At 56.3% G+C, this 19043-nt stretch overlaps 1 protein-coding gene across 10 annotated transcripts in view; it reads right to left on the minus strand.

Annotated features, from left to right (window-relative positions):
* Window positions 1-913: 913 nt before the first annotated feature.
* ANKRD11 (ankyrin repeat domain containing 11) overlaps window positions 914-19043 on the minus strand; it is a 190401-nt gene continuing 172271 nt past the window's right edge. For 6 of the 10 annotated variants that reach the window (XM_072819605.1, XM_072819602.1, XM_072819610.1 and 3 more), the window contains 9 exons: window positions 18664-18834; window positions 18307-18510; window positions 16846-16988; window positions 14524-14671; window positions 7614-14107; window positions 5876-5974; window positions 5652-5795; window positions 3794-3886; window positions 914-1876 (listed from right to left, as the gene is read on the minus strand). In XM_072819605.1, the coding sequence (XP_072675706.1) occupies window positions 1691-1876; window positions 3794-3886; window positions 5652-5795; window positions 5876-5974; window positions 7614-14107; window positions 14524-14671; window positions 16846-16988; window positions 18307-18510; window positions 18664-18834 (7682 nt within the window). In that variant the 3' untranslated portion in view covers window positions 914-1690. Of the gene's footprint in view, window positions 1877-3429; window positions 3595-3793; window positions 3887-5651; window positions 5796-5875; window positions 5975-7613; window positions 14108-14523; window positions 14672-16845; window positions 16989-18306; window positions 18511-18663; window positions 18835-19043 lie in introns of all 10 variants that reach the window. The other 4 variants (XM_072819608.1, XM_072819607.1, XM_072819611.1 and 1 more) reach the window with 2 other exon arrangements.

Below are 19043 nucleotides of genomic sequence, written 5' to 3' on the forward strand. Positions count from 1 at the left end.
CTGCTCCATGATGAGAAAAATCACCGATTCATGCCCAGAAAACACTGGAGCACTGTGCTCTGTGCCTCTCCCCAGGCAAGCAAGCATGGAGTGGAGGGGTGCAGGGGGCAGGGGGCATAGAATCTGCCTGGAGGGAATCTGCACAAGGCAGAGAACAGGGGTCAGGAGACAGGAGTCCTCCGGTGCAGGGGTACCACATCTCCCATGCAGCACCCTGCATACCCCTACACTGGGAGTCCTGCCTGCGGATGGGGGTCCTGTGGAGCTGGGCCTCATGCCTGCATGAGGCAGAGGAAGCACAGGGGACAGGTGTTCCAGGACAGGAGGGAAAGGCTCACCTTTGACCCTGCCTGGACCTCAGCCCCTCCACCCCCACGTGTCCCCAGTGCCCTGCTTGGGGGAGGGGGGGTGCTGACAGCATGAATCAGGCATTGGATGGGGTGAGGTCCTTGTTGAGAAGGTGGCCCCAGGCCAGCTGTGTCCCATCCCTGCAGCGTCTCTGAGGAGCACAGGGTCTGTGCTCTGTGGGCACACACTCCTCCTTTGCACTGGCTCGCACGCCCGGCCCCCGCCACCAACATCAGCAGCCTCCAAGGGACTCCGCTGGTCCCAAGTGGAAGCTCAGGGAAGTGGCTCCCGTTCTGGACATAGAGCCAGACAGTGGTCTCCCTGAGGCCACGCAGCACAGGACCTCCTGTCCCAGTCGTGAGTCACTCTGCTTTCCCTCCCACTCCTGCCCAGGCCCTGGGAGCAGATGGCAGGGGGTGGGTCAGTCTGGGGAAAGGAGGAGACAATTAGTTTCCAAATTAAAAGGTCTTAATTGGCGAGGAAAAAGTTGAAGACGCAGAGCGACCCCTCAGCTCAGTCCTGTGTGCGGCCCCTCCTGGAGAGGGCCGGTCGTGTACAAAGAGCATTTAATTAATTTATTTATTTCTTTACACATAACTGAAGTGATGTTACAGTACATAAGTTATTTACAACTGTGCAGTAATGTGTTGCAAAATAAATTATCTAGAAGGCAGCAAAAGTACATTGTGAATGTGTATAAAACTGTACAGCGTTTACGGGTACACTTTTTATATGATTATTGGCTCTGTAGTGTTTCAAGTTATGTTCTCAGAAAGAGAAACAAAATGCCCAAGATTAAAGGAAAAAATATACAAACCACGTGGATTTGACTCCATTAAAAACACAACCCAAGTCCTGTCCTGGCTCTGTGTCCATCTGTGGCGGGAGGGCGGCGCGGCCGGGCCCTGTCCCCAGCACAGTGTCCCAGCGGGACTGGCGCCCATGGCAGCAGGAGGGCCGCTGGGGCGGTGCTCTCCCTGCCCTCCGACCTGGAGGGCACTGTTTATGAGGGGTGGACGCCTTAATTTTATTTTTTAGTTGATCAGAATGGAACAAGAAATTTTAAAAACACTCGGTTCTGCAGCTCCTGAAATGCCTGTGCAGACGGCTGGAGAGCAGACCCCCGGGCCGCTGTGTCCGCCTGTGCGTCCCCGCGGTCTTCTCGGCCTCCCGCGGCAGCTGGTAGAAAAGAGACTTGCTCCAGGGAGCAAAGTGCGGGGTCTCTCCCTGGGTGTCCCCACCTGAGGGACGAGGTCTCCTTCCCCAGCCCCGGATGTGGCAGCAGCGCCGGGCAGACGTGTGTGGCCCTCGCCTGTGTCCTGTGTGGCCGTCCTGCGGTGCGTCAGGCTGGCAGAAGCACGAAGTCGTCATTGACATCGACCATGGGCACGTAGAAGGAGGGCACCTCGTTCACGCACAGGGATTTGTGCCCTGCAGGGTCCAGCTCCTGGACCTTCAGCTGCCACTCCATCCTCTGCACAGCGTTGAGGGCTGCGGCCTCGTGCTGTTGCCGCATCAGGAGACACGTCTGCGCGGGAAACACAGCAGGTGAGGGGAGCTGAGGCCAGACCCCGGCCACCCCCCGCGGCTCCCATGCCCCGCCCCAGCTTCACAGCAGCATCTGACTATGAATTCTAGCTGCTGTTCTTTTCCATTTCATTTTACAATTACTTAGGGCTGGTGATTTCTGTTTCACTTGCAGTAGAAATTATGCCATTTTAAAAATGTATTTTTAAGAAGGCTCCACACCCATTGTGGGGCTTGAACTCATGACCCCAAGATCGAGTTGCGTGCTCCACCCGCCGAGCCAGCCAGATGCCCTGAAATCACGTCTTTTAAAAGTGAACATTAAAAAAAAAGGGGGTTTCAAGCATTTAGTATTTGGGGGTATCCTCTCAGGTCCTAAATAATGGTGGTGGTACCATCAGGGTGTGATACTAAGTATCCCGTGTCAAGTAGGAAGAAAACTGAAACCTGAAATAATGTCTCTGACGGGATTCACTGAGCAGGGACAGGACGGGATGCGGCACAAATGGACCTGGGTCGGACGCGGTTTGAGCAGAGGGTGGCTGTGAGCAGTCTGACGTCACCGTGTGGCTCGTCTTGTTTCTCAGATGTGTGCAAAAGCACTGAGGGTGGTGGAGTATCACAATGTCTAGTTTCCCTTAAAATAATTCAGTTAAAGTGTGTTGAGGGGATCAAGGCATAAGCCCTCCTCCATCTGTAGCCTTCTGGAAACAAATCATTGTGCGCTGCAGCGTGGTGGCCAACTCTCCAAATCTGTGCAGACTCAGTGTATTTCATCCGTTTCTTTTTCTTTTTTTAAAAGGTGTTTGTTGAGAGTGCATGCACCAGTGGGAGGAGGGGCAGAGGGAGACAGACTCCCACGCAGACTCTGTGCTGAGCGTGGAGCCCGATGCAGGCAGGGCTCGATCCCACGACCCTGAGATCAGGACCTTAGCCGAAACCAAGAATTGGATGCTCTACTGACTGTGCCGCCCCTCCCCCCGCGGCGCTCCTCCATTTCTTCTGTTCACTCTTTTCTTACGGTTTTGTAAGTGCCTCATGTTAAGGGCACTGGACTCCTGGGCTCTTAATGTATAACGTCTAACTCAAACGTGGTCAAGACGACCGTCTCCGGCTACAGGAAAGCCTTCCCTGCGCAGCCCTGCAGCCCAGGCTGGCCCAACTGTGCGCCATCACCCTGGAGCTTCCCAGGGACCAGCCCAGGGCCATGGACGCCACAAGGGCTCCTTTCTCTCTGCTCTGGGCTCTGTCTACTCCGCACAAGCACCTCCCCGTGTGCACTGCTGTGGCGCTGTCGTGGTCACAGGTCCAGGAGGGAAGGGACACAGGTTAAGGCTGGCATCCTGGAAACACTCTTCCTCTCCAAGAACAGGTACCCCCAGGGGGTGGGGATGGAGCCCCAGAGCTTTAATGAGAAGAGCAAGTGCGGCCCTCCAGGCCCTGCCTCCTGGAGCTTTCTGGGGGTGGCGCTGACCCTAGTATTAGTTCTGGAAATGGCAGTTCAGTTCCTTGGCTGGTGACCCTAGCACCTGCAGGTGAGGACGGGCTTCTTACTTGCTAATCTTTCTCTATCTCCCACCCATCCTCTGGCCTGCTGCACTGGTCAGCACATCCAGAGCAGTGGTGCTGGGTGCATGCTGTGACCTTTGAGGAGGGCTCAAGGTGGGGTCCCACAGAGGTCTGACCGCCAGCTGGTGACAGGAGCTGCTCCCCGCACACCTGGACAGGAGGGAAGACACTCTAAGGAAGCAACATGGGGGCGGGGAGACCTCAGCTCCCTGAAAGTATCAGCTGGGCTCAGAGGGTCCGACACTGTCACTTCCAAACAGGGAACCCAGCAGCAGCCCACCCGCCCCCCACCCCCTACACCTGCTGGGACCCCCAGCCCAGGCGCAGCTCAGGGGCCAGAGGCCCTCACCTTCATGCGGTCATACTTGTCGTCCACGTCCTGCAGCCAGGAGATGAACTGGCGGGCATTGAACCGGTCACGCACAGACTTGTTCTCGTCCCCCTACAGGAGAGAGAAATGTGGACACTGGGTTGGGAAGAGCCAGGAGAGGGCACCCATGCTGGCACCTCAAACCGTCTCTCAGGTGGAGAGTGAAAGCCACAGCTTTCACTGGGTCTTCCAGGGTCCCCATGGGCAATCCTGTTCAGGACTGACCAGCATGACCCTCCCTGTGCTCCCCCGCAGGAGGCTGCTACATGGGCGGGTGGGAGTACAGGCTTGGCACAGACATGGGCACCATCTCCCTTGGGGGCCATCCGGAGGGACACCCTAAGGCCTCAAGGAGCACATATTTTCACTTCTTTGTAACTGTCTTTGAAAAGGACTGTGAACGGCCCGAGTTGGCTCCACACAGCAGACAGTGCCAACTTGATGTCACAGTCCTCATGTACAGTGGCACCTGTGCCCTGGGAAGAGTCTACAAGCAGGTAAGCCTTAGGCCAGAGGGGCAGCCAGCTTGGTGGTTTCACCGGCCCCTGCAGTCGGGGCCTTCTGTGTGACCAGCACTTGTCAGAGTCTCTCCCTGCGGCCCCATGCAGCCCCTGGGAGCTGAGCGCAGGCCCTGTACCAGATGTGTGGGCAGGCCTGCTGTGGCTGGACTCCTCCCTTACGCTCAGAAGCAGCTCCTAGGGTCACCAGGATCAGCTCCCAGGGTCACCAGGATCCTTGCTAATCCCTGAAGTATCCTTCAGCCCCTGACCTCGTGATTTTATGGTTGATGGACTACTGCTTTGCTCCAGGCAAAACTTGTCCTATTACATGGTATGTTAAATGGGGAAACTTTATTTAAAGTAGGTTCCATGGCCAATGCGGGGCTTGAACTCACGATCCTGACAGGAAGGGTGGCACGTTCTACCGACTGAGCCAGCCAGGCTTCCCTGGGGGGCAGAAATTTTTAAGATCTATCCTTAAAGACTGTACATAAGTAAATGGAAAATCCTAATCTCTAATTAAAAAAAAAAAAAAAACCCACCAACATCTACACACAGCCAACCCGAGAATGCTGCTCACAAGCCTGGGGTGCAGCGGGAGCTCACGCTGGCTCATGGGGCACCGGGGGTTATGAAGGGGCACAGCAGTGTTTGGGTCTGCCCCCACACCATATTCATGTGGACTCGGCCCTAAGTGACACACGCTGGGTGGATTATAAGAAGTCACGATGGTTGCTGGGGAAAAGAAATAGTCTGACCTCCGGTGTGAGTGCGGGTTGCAGCAGGATGTGGAGAAGCAGTGGGCTTGGGATGGAGGAGGGGGAGGGACACCAGAGTCTGCTCTATGCGGTTTGATCTCACACATGTCTGTGGACAGCTCAGCACTGGGAGTGAGCTCGCCAGGCTCCTGACGGCATAGGCACGCTGGCGCAGGCACAGTCCTACAACCATGGCAGGGGCAGTGGGAGGAAGGCTGGCCACCTGGAGTGGACAGAGCAGGACTGCACTGGGGCCTGGGTGTCACCAAGGCAGAAGCACAACCATGGGCTCTGACGCTCCTTGGCCCTCAGCTGCAGGATTGTGCTGTGCCCCTGGCCACACAGGACAGGCCTTCCCTGGGGCAGACCCCTGAAGCAGCAGGTCTAGGTACAACTCACCCTAATTGTTCGTTTGAGAGGAAAATATTAGTGACTTTAAGTGACAGACTGTACTCACTGAGGCCCACGAGGACTGTGGAATGGAGTCATGCGTACTGCTGTCTGGTGGCCCTAGGGCCAAGACTGAATGAGACCAGGTGGGAAACAGGAGAGGAGTGCCCAGCCCAGGTGGCCACCAACCTGACTTTCCAGAGGCATGTTATAGACCTCAGAGTCGAGCAGCATGGTGCAGGCGCTGAATGGCACTGCCTGGTTCGCGATGGTCCTCGCCGCCCGGCAGTGAACCCGCAGGATCTCCTGCTCGCAGGAGACAATGAGCTTCTCCTATAGGAGAGGAGCTGGATGAGCTAGGACTCATGTGGGCCAGATGTGCCCCGACCCCAGGCCCCATGCCCACCTCTTACCCGCTCGATGCTGTGCTGCAGACGCAGCTTCCCCCGCACAGCCTCCTGCTGCTTGAACAACTCCTTCAGGGGCTCCGCCAGGGAGGGAGGGGGCGCAATCTGCAATCATGGGGGCAGGGGGTTGGTGGGGCTGTGAACCAGGAACACCCAACCCATGCTCTGCCGCCCTCTCTGTACAGCCTGGGTGCCCTGCACCATGGTGACAGGCAGGGGAAACTTAGCTTTCTTCTAGGAAGAAAGATGTGAATCCCAGTGGAAAATAAGCAGAGATTACACAAACTACAGGGACCCCTCCTGTTCTCCGTTTCCCAAACTTCCCATGATGATCATGGTACTGTTTTGAAAACTAAAGTTTAAACAAAAAACAACCAAACATCTCACTGAACAGAAATCTCAGGCCAGATTTTTCCAAATCTAGTAACCCAGGGGATTAAGCAGCCCCTCAGGACAAACAGCCTCGGTCTCTTGCCCAGGGTATCCTGGAATAGGGAAGAGTCATGCTGGGACGTCCTACTGGGGTCAAATCTAGCTGTTCCCACTACCCACCCCCAGCTACCCCAAGAGCTGGCCTGAGCTGTGCAGGGAGAGGGGTGGCCCAGGTGCCACACCTCCCACTGCCTCACCCTGTGAACCTGACACTCAGAGCCACTTGTCCTGGATCAGAAGGCCCTGGATGTCAGTCCTGGTCAGCTGTGCTTTGTGCTTAGAGGGGAGCCAGCTCAGCAGCTTTGAAAGCACCCTCGTCCAACGTGACCCCCTCTGGGGGGTTCCCACTCAGACTAGCCCTGTGGGCTGTGTGCCTGGGCCTTCTTTAGGAGGGCCTCATGGCATAAAGAAGTTTCAGCCTTTCTTCAAAGTGTGCTGGCGCCCCTCTCCCCCCCAAAAAAGCAGCAGTTCACGGGTGCAGGGTGAGAACAGCCACCTGGGCTGAGATCCTGGAAAGCAGAACAGAGGAAGGCTGAAGTCTGGCTGTGTTGTGCAAAGAGGAGGCAGGAGCCCACGCAGGGGAAGCCGTGAGGGGCAAGATGTGTGATTAATGGCTCAGACGTGGACTTGAAGGGGTTAGGAGGTGGTGTGCATGGTAGGGCGTGGATGGGTCACGTCTGCACAGACACGGGGTCACCAGGTACCAGTGGAGGACAATCAGACGCCAAGGGAATGCAGAGAGGGAGAAGAGGGCTCTGGGTGCAGTGCCTACAGGTGGGCTTGGGAGGCCTGAGGATAGCCCTCTGCATGGAGAAGCCTGGGAGACCCACGGAGGGTACACCTCGGGGAGGTGGGAAGGGCCCTCGTGGAAGGAGGGGTCTGGCTTTGAGGCAGCAATGTGGGGCTACTGGGAACCAGCACAGAAGTGTGGCAGGGCTCAGAGGGGCCAGGCCCTTATGTCCCTGGGGTGGTAAAGGGGTGAGACAGACCCTCGAGGGTCAAGAAGCAGTACTGCTGCATAGGTGTGCCTGACGAAGGAGGAGGGCCATCCAGGGTGAGGAGAGAGGACACTGGGGGGGTAGGGGGGGGTGCAGTGCACAGGGTGCAGTCACAGCAGGCAGAGAGCTGGGTGGAGGTGGACAGCACACAGGCACCAACTGAGGACCCCGCGGAGCAGACGCAGGACAAATGATGAGTGACAGAGCCGAGCGAGCAGGTCTCCTGAGCCAGAGGGGCTCTGCCAGCAAGGACCACTGAGCGGGAGGCTGGTCCCAGGAGGCAGCAGCCCAGGCGCCCCAGCCCTGCTACTCACCACGGGGATGTGCAGCTTGCTGAGTGGCTTGCCGTCCAGGAGGTAGGAGCCCGTGTAGGTGACGTACTCGGCGTAGCACTGGGGTGCCTGAGGGGTGATGTAGCAGAGGATCTTGCGCTTCTCCTCGATCTTCTTTCTGATCTGCAGGTATTCAAAGTATGGGTTGGACCTGTCGCTGTGGTAGGGCTCGATGTCGTCCAGCTTGATGGCGTCCACGATGGCAGCCAGGGTCTGCTGAATCACTTCCCGTGTCTGCTGTGTGGACGTGTTCATCTGCTGCTGCAGCTGCTGACTGGAGCGCTGGAAGCGGCGCTTGCGTGGGTGCTGGGCCTGGGGATCATCCTCCTCACAGCAGCGGCCCTTTGCTCTGGGGGCAGGGGCAGGGGCGGGCTCCTTCTCCGAGGGAGGTGAGCTCTGCTTGTTCTGATTGGCTAGCATCTGAGCCCGGTTCCTGGTCATGCGCTGGGGGATCTCCTCTACTTTGGGCGCCTTTGGGGCTTCAGCTGCAGGTTTGGGTTCTGGTTCTGTCACTTCAGGCTGGACGCTGCCCAGAGGCCCCTCGAGACTGGCACTATCCAGGGGGCCTGCCCCGTCCACTGCATGTGCCTGGGCCACACCATCCACAGGGGTGTCAGGCACACTGTGGGATGCGGCTGTGAGATCCTGGCCCTCGGCCTCCTCCTCTCCACTCCCTGGTGGAGGCTGCTCCAACGGTGCTGCCGCGGGCCCCAGGCTGGAGTCTGAGTCCTCGGGGACCCTACCCTCTGACACGGTGCCTGCTTCTACCGTGGCTTCCAACATTGCATCTGGCTGGGGCTCCTCAGGGGGCTCGGGCTCAGTGGGGAGCCGGGGGGCCACCGAGTCAGGAGGCAGCACAGGCTGTTCCTCGGCAGCTGATGCAGGGATGTCTCCACCACTGGGGACTACAGGGGGCCCTGCAGGGGCATCTTCAGGAGGAGCCAGGGCAGTCTCTTCTACAGGTTCTGTTTCAACATCAGAAACATCTTTTGCTTGAAGAGGGGGGAGCTCTGGCAACGAAAAAGGCCCAAGATCTAAGTCGTCTTCAGAGTTGGGGAATCCATCAGGCCAGGGCACTGGCTCCACCTGGCTGAGCGCCGACAGGTCATGCCCATTTTCCAGGAAGTTACTTTCTATGGGCCCCAGAGCCTCCACCTGAGTCACCGTGGTCAAACACGAAGGCTCCGCGGCCACATCGGCAGGTGCTTCTGGAAGCGGTTTGCAATTGGTAAAGAAAGGTTCCAGCCTGGAAGCAGCGGCAAAGGGGGCTGGCTCCTCTGGGGTGGAGACGGAGGCTGGGACAGCCTCTACCTCATCACCCTTGGCACCCTCAAGTCCAGGCTCAGTGGCTGACAGAGGGTACGCGTCAGGGGAGCCTGGGTAAGGGGGCTCTGTGGTGCCAAAGGGCCCTGGGGCAGCAGGGTGGAGGGCCTCAGTGGGGCAGAAATGCTGCGGGGACTCTGGGAGCCGCTGTGGGGACTTGAGCAGAAGGTCCGGCCCAACAGGCCAGCTGACAGGGTTCTCAGGGGCGCCCCCAATCAGACTGCAGGAGAGGCCCTGCTCTGAGGCCGCCGGATGTGCCCACTCGACGGGTTCCTCCGTGATGACCGTGCTGAAGGGGCCCTCATCCAGTGGCTCCAGGTAGCTGGGCTCTGGGGGGATGATGGCGGCAGTGGCCTGCTGGTCCTCTGTGGCATCCAGGGGAATGCCCAAATCAGGGGGAAGGGCTCCCTCCATGGATGGGGCCAACAGTTCATCTCTGTGCGGAGGGGGGGACTTTGCTTGTAAACCAGAGAAGGCACCCTCTGGGGAGGGGGTGACGTTGACCACAGCTGCGGGTGGGCAGTGCAGAGCATCTGCTTTGGGGGAGGGGATGCCATAGTCTGGGGAGTAGTACCCCGGAGACAAGCAGGCGAACTTCTCGGCAGGACCCGGGGGCCCAGGGGCCTTGTCCTCCAGGTGTTGGCCTGGTGAGTCATAACTGGATGCCGTGGGCACGCTCTGCTGTCTGAACAGCTTGTCCCCAGTGCTGAACTCTTCCTCAGGGGTCCTCCTGATATCGACAGAGACCGAACGATAAAGGCTCGTGCACAACGGCCTTGTGGGCGTCTGGCTCGCGGTCTCTGAGATCCCGCTTGCTGCCACTGAGAACCTGTCGAAGAAGGATGGGGAGCAGGCGCTGGTGGATGTACTGGACACAGGCTGAGGGTCTGTGCAGTCGAACATGAGGTCAGAGTAGTCATCAGCACTGCAGGACGGCGTCCTGGGCGTGTGCATGGCCTCCTCATAGCTGGGGCATGACACCACGGAGGCAGGCGTGGGGACCCCAGTGGGCCGGCCTTGGTCAGGCCTGGGAGATGCAGGCAGAACCTCTTTCATGTGTGGCCCTGCCAACCAGTCCCTGGTGTCCACAGCTGGCCCTGGGTGGGGCTTGTTCTCGGGAGCTGCTGGAGCGGGAGCAGACTCCCTGAGCTTCTTGTCCTTCAGGGCGGGGTCCAGCGCCAGCGGCTTCTTTGGAGGGACATCCAGGCTCTTCTTCCGTGCGTCCTCAGCTGGCTTCATCCTCTCCTTGAGCTTTGGGTCTCCAGACCTGTGCCTCATCTTCTCCATCTGCTTCATCCTCTCCTTATGCCGCTTGTGGCGCTCCTCGACCTCCAGGTCCTTCTGGGAAAGCATGCGCTCGAAACTGGTCATCATCAGGTCGCCATCACCCAGCAGCTTTTCTCTGGGCCGGGCGTCTCTCTTGCCCGGGTCTCTGGACACTGGCAATTTCTCGCCGTTGCTGACTTTTGCCGGGTCACCCTTCTCTTTCTCCGGATTGTCCTTGAACTTCTCCTTCAGTCTGGCCTCGCTGAGTTTCAGGCTGTCCTCCCTGGACCTGTCTCGGAGCGGGTTTGGGGGTGCATCCTTGTCTCTCGCCGCAGGCCTCTGCTCGTCCTTGTGATGCCGCAGGAGCCCATCCCCGTGCCTGTCCCTGTGCTTCTCCCGCTCGTCCCTCCACTTCTCCCGGTGCTTCTCTCTCCTCCTCTTCTCCTTGAGGGCACTGGCAGCACTCGACCCATAGGGCTTCAGCTCCTTCTCTATTTTCTTGGACGGCTCTCTTTCAGAATCATTTTTCTCCTTCTTCTCTGTGGAGAAGAGCTCAAGGGCTTTCTCTAACCCGTCCTCTGTGTCAGCTTTTGCGCCATAAGGGAGCCCGTAAGCATCAGCATCAGAGAAGTCCTTATCATACTGGATGGGGTCCTTCCTGCCACCGGAGTCCTTGTAGTCATCGCTCTTTTCTCTCTTCTCAGATTTGTCTTTCTTGACTCTCTCTCGATCGTGGCTTTTCTTGGACGAAGATGAAGAGTGTCTGTGCCTCTCCTTGTCCTTGACCTTGTCCTCGGTGGGCTCCGTGAAGGACACCTCTAGGAGGGCGCTGAGGCCAGGCTCCTGCCCACGGTCAGTGAAGCTGTCCGAGGACACCTCACTGGCCTTATCATTGGAGTCCTCCCTGTAGGCGTGCAGGGCCTCCTCTTCCAGCTTCTCCAGCAGGCTTTTCTCAGCCTCGGCACTCCTTGATGCCTTCCTGTCACGGCAGTGCTCCTTGTCCGGCCTCTCCCGGTGCCGGCCCTTGGTCTTGTCCTCGGCAACAGGCCTCCTCTCCACCTTCTCCGGGGGCTTCTGTTTGTTCTTCTTCTCCTGTGTGGAGTCCACCGATGTGCGGTCCTTCCTGTCCTTGTACTTCTCTGCAGGCTCTTTCTCCTTTTTGTCCTTGTGCTTCTCGGGAACTTTCTCTCTCTTGTCCCTGGCCCCATCTGGAGCTCCCTTCTCCTTTTTCTTCTCTCGGAGTTCCCGGTCCTTCTTGTCTGTGTGCTGCCGCTCAGCAGAGTGCTTCCGGGGCCGCTCAGTGTCTGTGGGGCCATCTGCCCGCGCCACATCACCGGCCTCTCCGAGCCTGAGTGCGCTGGCCGCGTACTCATCTTTCTCGTCCTCACTCTCGTCAGTGAAGATGTCTGCGATATACCAGCTCTTCTCCTTACCCTTCTTCTCGTCTTTCTTCTCAGGGAAGTCCTCGGAGAGCAGCCCAGGGAAAGTCTTCTCCCTTTTCTCCTTAACTTGGTCGAGAGATGCTTTCCTCTCCTTGTCTTTGCCGTGTGTATCTTTATGCTTCTCCTTGGCATCTTTTTTCTCTTTGAAACATTTATCAAATTCCTTGTCCTTCGGACATTTCTCAAGGATAGACTTTTCACTTTTATCTTTGTCGCCGGACTTGTCTCTGTATTTATCCCCCTTCCCTCTGTCCTTCTTCTCCTTCTCTCGGGCTGGATGGAGCCTTTCCCAGGGCTCTAGGCCCTTTCCAAAGTCGCAGTCGGGCCTGTCCTTGAAGCCAGCCTCACCCGCCAGCTCCTTGAGCTCCTCGCGGTATGCCTCATCGGGCTTAGCCCGGCCATCCCTCCGCTCCTTGATACTCTCAAGGGGGTCCTTCCTGTCCCGTCCACCCTCGGCAGATTCCCTCCTCTTCTTGTCCTTCTCGGGGAGGCAGCTGGTGACGCCTTTGTGCTTCTCCATTGGCTCCTTCCTCCTCTCGCAGCTCTTGTCCAGACATTCCCTGTCCTTCTTCCTGAAGAAGGCATCCCTGTCATTCCGCTTGTCCCCATAGTCTCGCTTCTCGCGGCCCCTGTTCTCTCGCTTCTTATCCTTGCTGTCCTCTTTGACTGTCTCCAGGATTAGCCTGGCCACAGGGTCACTCTTCACATCCCTGTAGTCCGTCACTGGAGAGTCCCAGCTGTCATCCCCTTTGAAGTCGAAGGAGGAGTCGGACAAGTCAGAAAACCACCTGTCCTGTTGGTCATCAGAGAGGCTGAACTTGGTGTCTTCGTTCTCCAGAAACTGACTTTTGTTACAGTATTCATCAAAGGCGGACGAGTCTTCCTTATAAACCTTTTCTTTTTTGAGTTTTTCTTTCTCTTCTTTGAAAGTCTTCTCCTTCTCCTTTGAAAGTCTGTCCTCCTTAAAGTCATTCTTTTTCTCTAACTTTGAGGGCCTGTCTTTGGACTTTTTCTTCCTTTCCTCTTTGTACAGTCGCAGTTTTTCCTCTTTTGGAGACTTTTCCTTCACTAATTTCTCCTTTTCTGCTTTATTCAAGCGCTCCTTCTCTTCTCGGAAAGACCTGCTCATATCTTTGATTCTTCTCAGGGATTTTTCATCCTTGGAAACCTTGAGCATCTCGTCTTTGAAGAGCCACTCCTTCTCCTCTGCCTTTACTTTGCCAAGTCTCTCCTCCTTCTTGAGATGCTCCCGGTCGTGCTTCAGGGCTTTCAGCTTGTTGTCGTTGGAAACGTCGTTGTCCAGAAGGATGGCCTTATCCGACCTCTGCTTTGAGTCCTCATACTCATAAGTGAAGCTCTTCAGCTTAAGCTCCTGACCAGCCGAGCACAGCCCCTTCTCCTTGTTTTTGTGTTTGTGTTTCGTTTTGTGTTTCTTGACAACTTTGCCCTCCTTGTCCAGCTTGGGAATGGCACCATCCACGCTGGTGTGAAAAGAGTTCTTCTTCTCTGACAGCGTGCTCTGCAGGCCACCCCTCTTCCTATGCTCCTGCTTCTTCCTCACGGGCTTCAGCGACTCCACACTGGAGCCGTCAGAGGAGCAATCAGACTCGCTCGTCAGTCTCGTCCTTGTGGAGTCTGATAAAGAGCTGACCTCCGACCAGGCAGGAGAGGAAATGGTTTTCCAATTGTCTGTCCGCCAGTGCTTGGCGTGTGGGTCTGCATGGCTGGGGTTATGCTTCTGGGCAGCAGAGCTCCCGTGAGACGAGGTGGAGGAGGCAGACAGGGAGCTGAACAGGGAGGGGTCCTTCAGCACCAGCGGGGACTCCTTGAGGCAGCCGGAGCTCCCCACCGAGTCCCCGTCGTCCTCGCCGCTCTCTGAGGACTCGCTCTCTGACTCTGATGAACAGAACTTGTCATTCCTCTTCCCAAATCGCACTTCTTTGCCTTTTGTTTCTTTCTTTCGCTTCTTTTTCACTTTATTTTTTTCCTTCTGCTGCTTGGAGTTGGAAGGTTCCCGTGTTTTGTTACTGGGCAGGATCGTGTGTGCCGAAAGCCTCAGCTTCTCTCCTGTCCCCACGGTGACACCAACGTCCTCTTCATCCGACGTGTCTGACAAGATGCGATGAGCCGCTTTCTTTGGTGCTATTGTGTTATTTTTAGTGTAACTTTTCACTTCCATTTTGGGTATAGAAATAAAACTATTTGATTTAGTTTCTTTTCTGTAATCCTTTTTCAGTAAGTGTTTGTCATCTACTGGAGGGACTCTGTCTTGCTCATCATCCTCATCAAACTCGTACTCGTCCTTGACAGGTGTCACAGTTTTCTGGGGCTCCGGGTTCTTAGCCTTGTGCTTCAGGCCTTTCTCAAATTCAGAGTCTGTGTTATTGCCATCAACTGAGCTAGAAGGTGCGAATGACGGGGCGTCCTCCTCCTCTGAGCTCTCTGCTGGGAACAGGGAGGAAATGGTCAGAGGCAGATTCACAGCAACTGCGCAGGACATGCGCAGGGAGAGTGCTTTGTGTGTGAGGCCTGGGCTGCCCTTGGCCGGGGGAAGGAGAGCTCTTCACCAGATTTAGTGGATTTAGTGATGTGGAAGGCTGACCCCAGGCAGCAGGAAGTCAGAGAGAGGCTTGTGTGAAGGCAGGGCCGGCATATACAGAGCCAGCCCCTAGTACTGTTGGCAAGGAAACCCCAGAGACAGGTCTGGGCAGTCCAGAAGCTCCTTTATAAGCACAGGTGTCTACAGAGGCAGGGAGGCCCACTGTGCCCATATGGTTTCTGGCGCCCTGTGGCACTGGGAGGCCCATGCCCTGCACCCCCACCCCAGCTGACACACATAGCATGGCACCCAAGTCACTGACCGGTTGAGCTCTCCTCACTGGACGTGTAGGTTCCCTTGCCCAGCAGGAGATTCACCATGGTTGGGGAGTTGGCCACCTTTAGTGGCGTCTCGCCTTTTCTGTTGCTCTGCTGAGGGTTTCCTCCATAGCGTAACAACAGCTTCACCACCTACAAAACAGCAACAGGCATATCAGGGAGCTTTCTGACAGACACAAAGCACACCACCATCTGGGTGAAACTGCAGCCCATTCAGAGAGCCTTATGCTGAACCAGAGAGCAGCGCTCCGTCCCCATGGCTGAGGACCAGAAGCCGTCTGTGTACACTACACAATCCGGCGGGGTCTCTGAGCCGGAGCCTCTCCTGCAGGAAAGACCCTAGCGGTGTCCCACCCCATTTCAAGCTCTCCACTGCAGAAGTCCTCCCCGCTCTCCATGGGGTCCCCACACCCCCAGAATCTCCTCATATGTGCACTCCCTTCCCGCCAATGATGAGCTGCCATCCGGCAGGGTTGACGGGGAGTGGGCACGTTCTGAAAGTTTTGGGGGAGGGAAAGGTGTGACAGAATAGAGGATACAAAGACCAAGCTTCCGTAAGCAGGTTTATTTTGGGTTTTCATTTATTTTAGAAAAGATCGCCTCTTCCATGCTTTGTGTTACATTGAGTAAGGATGGTCCTGTGAATAATAAACATGCAGGGTGACATTTCAGCAGCTCTGTCCAACTGTCTACACCTGTGCTTTACACGTGGGGGACGGCCACTCCCTGGACTCAAGTGCAAATCCCAAATCTAATCACAGCTTTGTTCTGGAGAACATAGCATGAAAAGAACCCATAACAAGGGCAGGAGGTCGCTCACACATCCGTTTCTCGCTTAGGATGCCGTGGCCTCCCTGACCGGGCCAGACACCTACTCTAGCGATTCAGCATGCCCTCCAACTCACCAAGACTGAAACTGATCTTGTTGACCCTACAGTGTGGGTGGTGTTTGCTCCTTCCTTTCCCTGCGCGTGGGGCCCTGGTGGTGCTGGGATCCTGGTGCTGTGTCCCTGCTGTTTGCCCGCCAAGGGCTATCCCAACCGCTGGAGGCCACCATGTCCCTTGGCTCCTTCCACTAAGGCCAGCAACGTGGGGCAAGCCACCCTCATGCTCTCCTCCCTCCTGCCACTGCTGGGAACCATGACCTGGCCAGGAGAGGTCTGTCATACAGACCCTAAGGCTACAGGCCCATGTGATAATCCAAGGCCACCACTTCCTGATCCTTTGCTTCCTCCCATCTGTGGAGTCCCCTTACCCACATGAGGTCACAGGTCCCAGGACCTGGGCAGGGGTTTCTCTGAGGGCCATTACCCCATCCCTCACAACACTTCCACAGTCTATCTCATGAGATGGTTTCACAATAATTATGAAAGAATAGAGATTCAAAGGGAAATCCCCTTCCTCTCCACTCTATCAGCTACCAGCTCACAGCAGCCTCATGTCACCCATATGGTCCCCCTGCCCTGGCTATTTTTAGCAGATCTCAAGCATTTCATAAGCTTTATCAGTAGATTTCTCTAAAAAGACCCTTAAAAAAAAAAAAAAAAACTATGATGCCTTTATCTTACCTAAAAAGTCATCTATAATCCCTAACATCAAGCACAGAACCCACGTGCAGATTTCTCCAGTCACTGTGGGCATCTTTTCATTCAGAATCCCTCCTCCCACCGTGGTGACCTGTCACCTTCCAACCTCTCATCACACGCTCAGTGCTTCTAGTTCCCTGGCATCAGCCAACAGCGGCCAGGCAGGGCAGCTACAAAGGAGTGTTAGAAGTGCATTCTGGTCTATAGGTGCTGTCCTCACCATGCCCCAATGTCCATCTCTGGTCAGGGCCTCATCACGATGGTCTGGTAGTGACTGCAGTGAGAGCCTTGCCCTCTCTGTGCATCTGCTGCTTCAGATCTAGAGAGAGCTGTGTCCCCCAGGGGGGCTGAGTCCTCTTGGGGAGATGGCACACTTGGGTGCTTGCTGCTCCCAGGCTGGTTACAATAGTCCTCCCATGTACTGGCTACGCTAACAGTGAGTAGGACAGGGATGAGGATGGGCAGGCAGTAGCCCCTGAACCCCCTCCCTATGGGTACAATCATTCACCTGCTCAAACACAACCACACCTGCACGGCCAGAGCAGGGCCCTGTCACACAGGCCATGAGTGGTTAAGAGGCCACCAGGTGCTGAACCAGGATGAGCAGAGTGAGCCATGCAGAGGATCGCTCTGCTAGGGGAGGGGTAGGCAGGTAACATGCAAGCCAACAGGGATGATGGGAGGAGGCCCAAGCCAGGGAACATGTGGGGCGGCGCTCACCTTATAGTGCCCATTGTTGGCAGCGTCGTGCAGGGGCGTGTCATCATCCAGGCCCTTGGTGTTCACCTCCGCGCCTGCGGCCAGCAGCTGCTTGGCGACATCGTAGTAGCCCCGGTTACACGCCTCGTGCAGTGCTGTCCAGCCTGGAAACAGACACTTAGGACCTATGTTATTTAATCCTCGAGAACACCACTCCTGTCCTGAGGCCACACCCTCCAGTGCATTGGTGGTGGTGCCTGCAAGGGAGGGCCGCAAGCCCTGGGAGGCCCTGTGTGTCCTTTACTGCAGTACCTCATTCGCTCCAAGATGTGTAGCTAGTTAACTCTGAACATTAACAACTTGCAAGGATCACCTGGGATGGAGGACCGGTGAACATAGGGTAACAGGCAGCAGCCTTGGCCCAAAGGAGCCAGAAACATGAGGAGAATACTGGGGAGGCTGAGGAGGGACTTGGGGAGGATGACAGAGCCTGTCGCCATGGCTGCAGGCCTGGGAGTGCACCCTCTGTGAGCATGAGGCTGAGGCCACACACGGAGGCCTCCCCTGGTGGCTGCTTCTGCCAGAGCCTCAACAGGCCACCAGGAAGCATGGCCTCAAATGTCAGTGTGCAAAGAGGCCCACCCCCATAGACACAAATTCCAGGACTTCGGAAAATCCTGACTTAGGAAAATGGCTTTTTAAGAAAAGGTGCTGGGCTCCCTGGATGGCGGGCTCAGGGTGTGATCCTGGGGTCCTGAGATCGAGTCCCACAGCAGGCTCCCCACAGGGAGCCTGCTTCTCCCTCTGCTTATGTCTCTGCCTCTCTGTGTCTCTAACGAGTAAATAAATAAAATCTTTTTTAAAAAAAAAAGAGGGCTAGATTAGTTTTGGGTCAGACAACCACCAACTAGGGCAGTGGGAAAAATCTAGATGGGTCTGTCATGAAGACTGCTTTGCTCGTTTTCTGTTCTCCCCACACTCAGAACACAGGGCTGGAATCCACAGCAGAGCCTCGCGCCAAATATCCCGTGCATACAAGGTAGTGCCCAGCTGCTGCACAGACTCCCTCAGGTCAGTTCGGCTCCGCCGTCTCAGGCCAGGCAGCTTCTCCCCAAGTACGCCAGAGGCAGACCTCCTCCAGTAGCCAGGGAGGAGGATTCCTCTGCCACAGAACTGGGGTTTCCATAACACTGCAGGGTGGTATCTAAAAATTCCCCAAGCCTCATTATTCTTAAAAATAATGAAAAATAAGAAAACAATCTTACTTTGAAATATTTCCCAAAACACTGATGCCATAGAAGCAGCAAATTATGCTGGTGTAAGAGCGAGGACTGCCCCCCAGTCCTGTGCACATGCTTTGATTCCCATCATGCTGACTCCCAGGTTGGAATTGTGCCTTCTGAGACCTGGTGCTCACTCGGCCAGAGGGCTCCAGCACACGGGGGCCAGAGCAAAGCCTCCCGTCCTTTCATGAGTGCTCACCTGCAAAATCCTTGACGTTGACGTCCGCGCCCTCTCCAATCAGCTCTTTGATGCGCCGGGCATCCCCGCGGATGGCTGCGCGGTGCAGGCGGGTCTCTCCACGCTCGTTTCGCTTGTTCACTTTGTCTTTGGTTTTTGAGGCAGAGTTAGGCGTCCCCTTCTGACACACTGTCGACTGGGAGGGGTGCTTTGGTGTTGTGTCTACTGCAGGCCAAAGAGAGGACAAGCAGGGACGTCAGTGAGGGGTGGTGTCCCTGGTCACAGAAGCTTCTAGGATCTTGGTCATTTCCACATGGGAAAGGGGACACCTTCACGTGGGCACCCATCCCTAGGATGACCCCAAACCCAGGGGCTCACCTGGGCTGTTGGCAGACTCCTCGGCAGTCATCTGCATGAGGAGAGCCACCTGCTGGCGCTCGGAGAGGGGGTAGCCGGCTCGGATCCCAGAGAGCCCCATGCCAAACAGCAGTCCAGCCTTTCGGGTGACAGGCTCCTTCTTAATCCTCTTCCGCTCAGGACCCTGCTTCTCTGTGAGGCGGTGGAGGAGACAGGGGGAGATTTCATGCCACGCAGTCCTCAGAACCCAGAGCCTTACCTGGCACCATGGAGCCCCTGCCTCCCTCCTCACAGCTCACAGGGAAAGGGCAAGAGCAAAGGTGGCAGCACCGTGCCGCCTGTCATCACCTCCAGCAGTAACAGAGACAGTTTCGACACCGTGTTATGAGCCAATGAAGCCT

The sequence above is a fragment of the Canis lupus genome, chromosome 3 (genome assembly GCF_048164855.1).
Source record: "Canis lupus baileyi chromosome 3, mCanLup2.hap1, whole genome shotgun sequence".
NCBI lineage: Eukaryota > Metazoa > Chordata > Mammalia > Carnivora > Canidae > Canis > Canis lupus.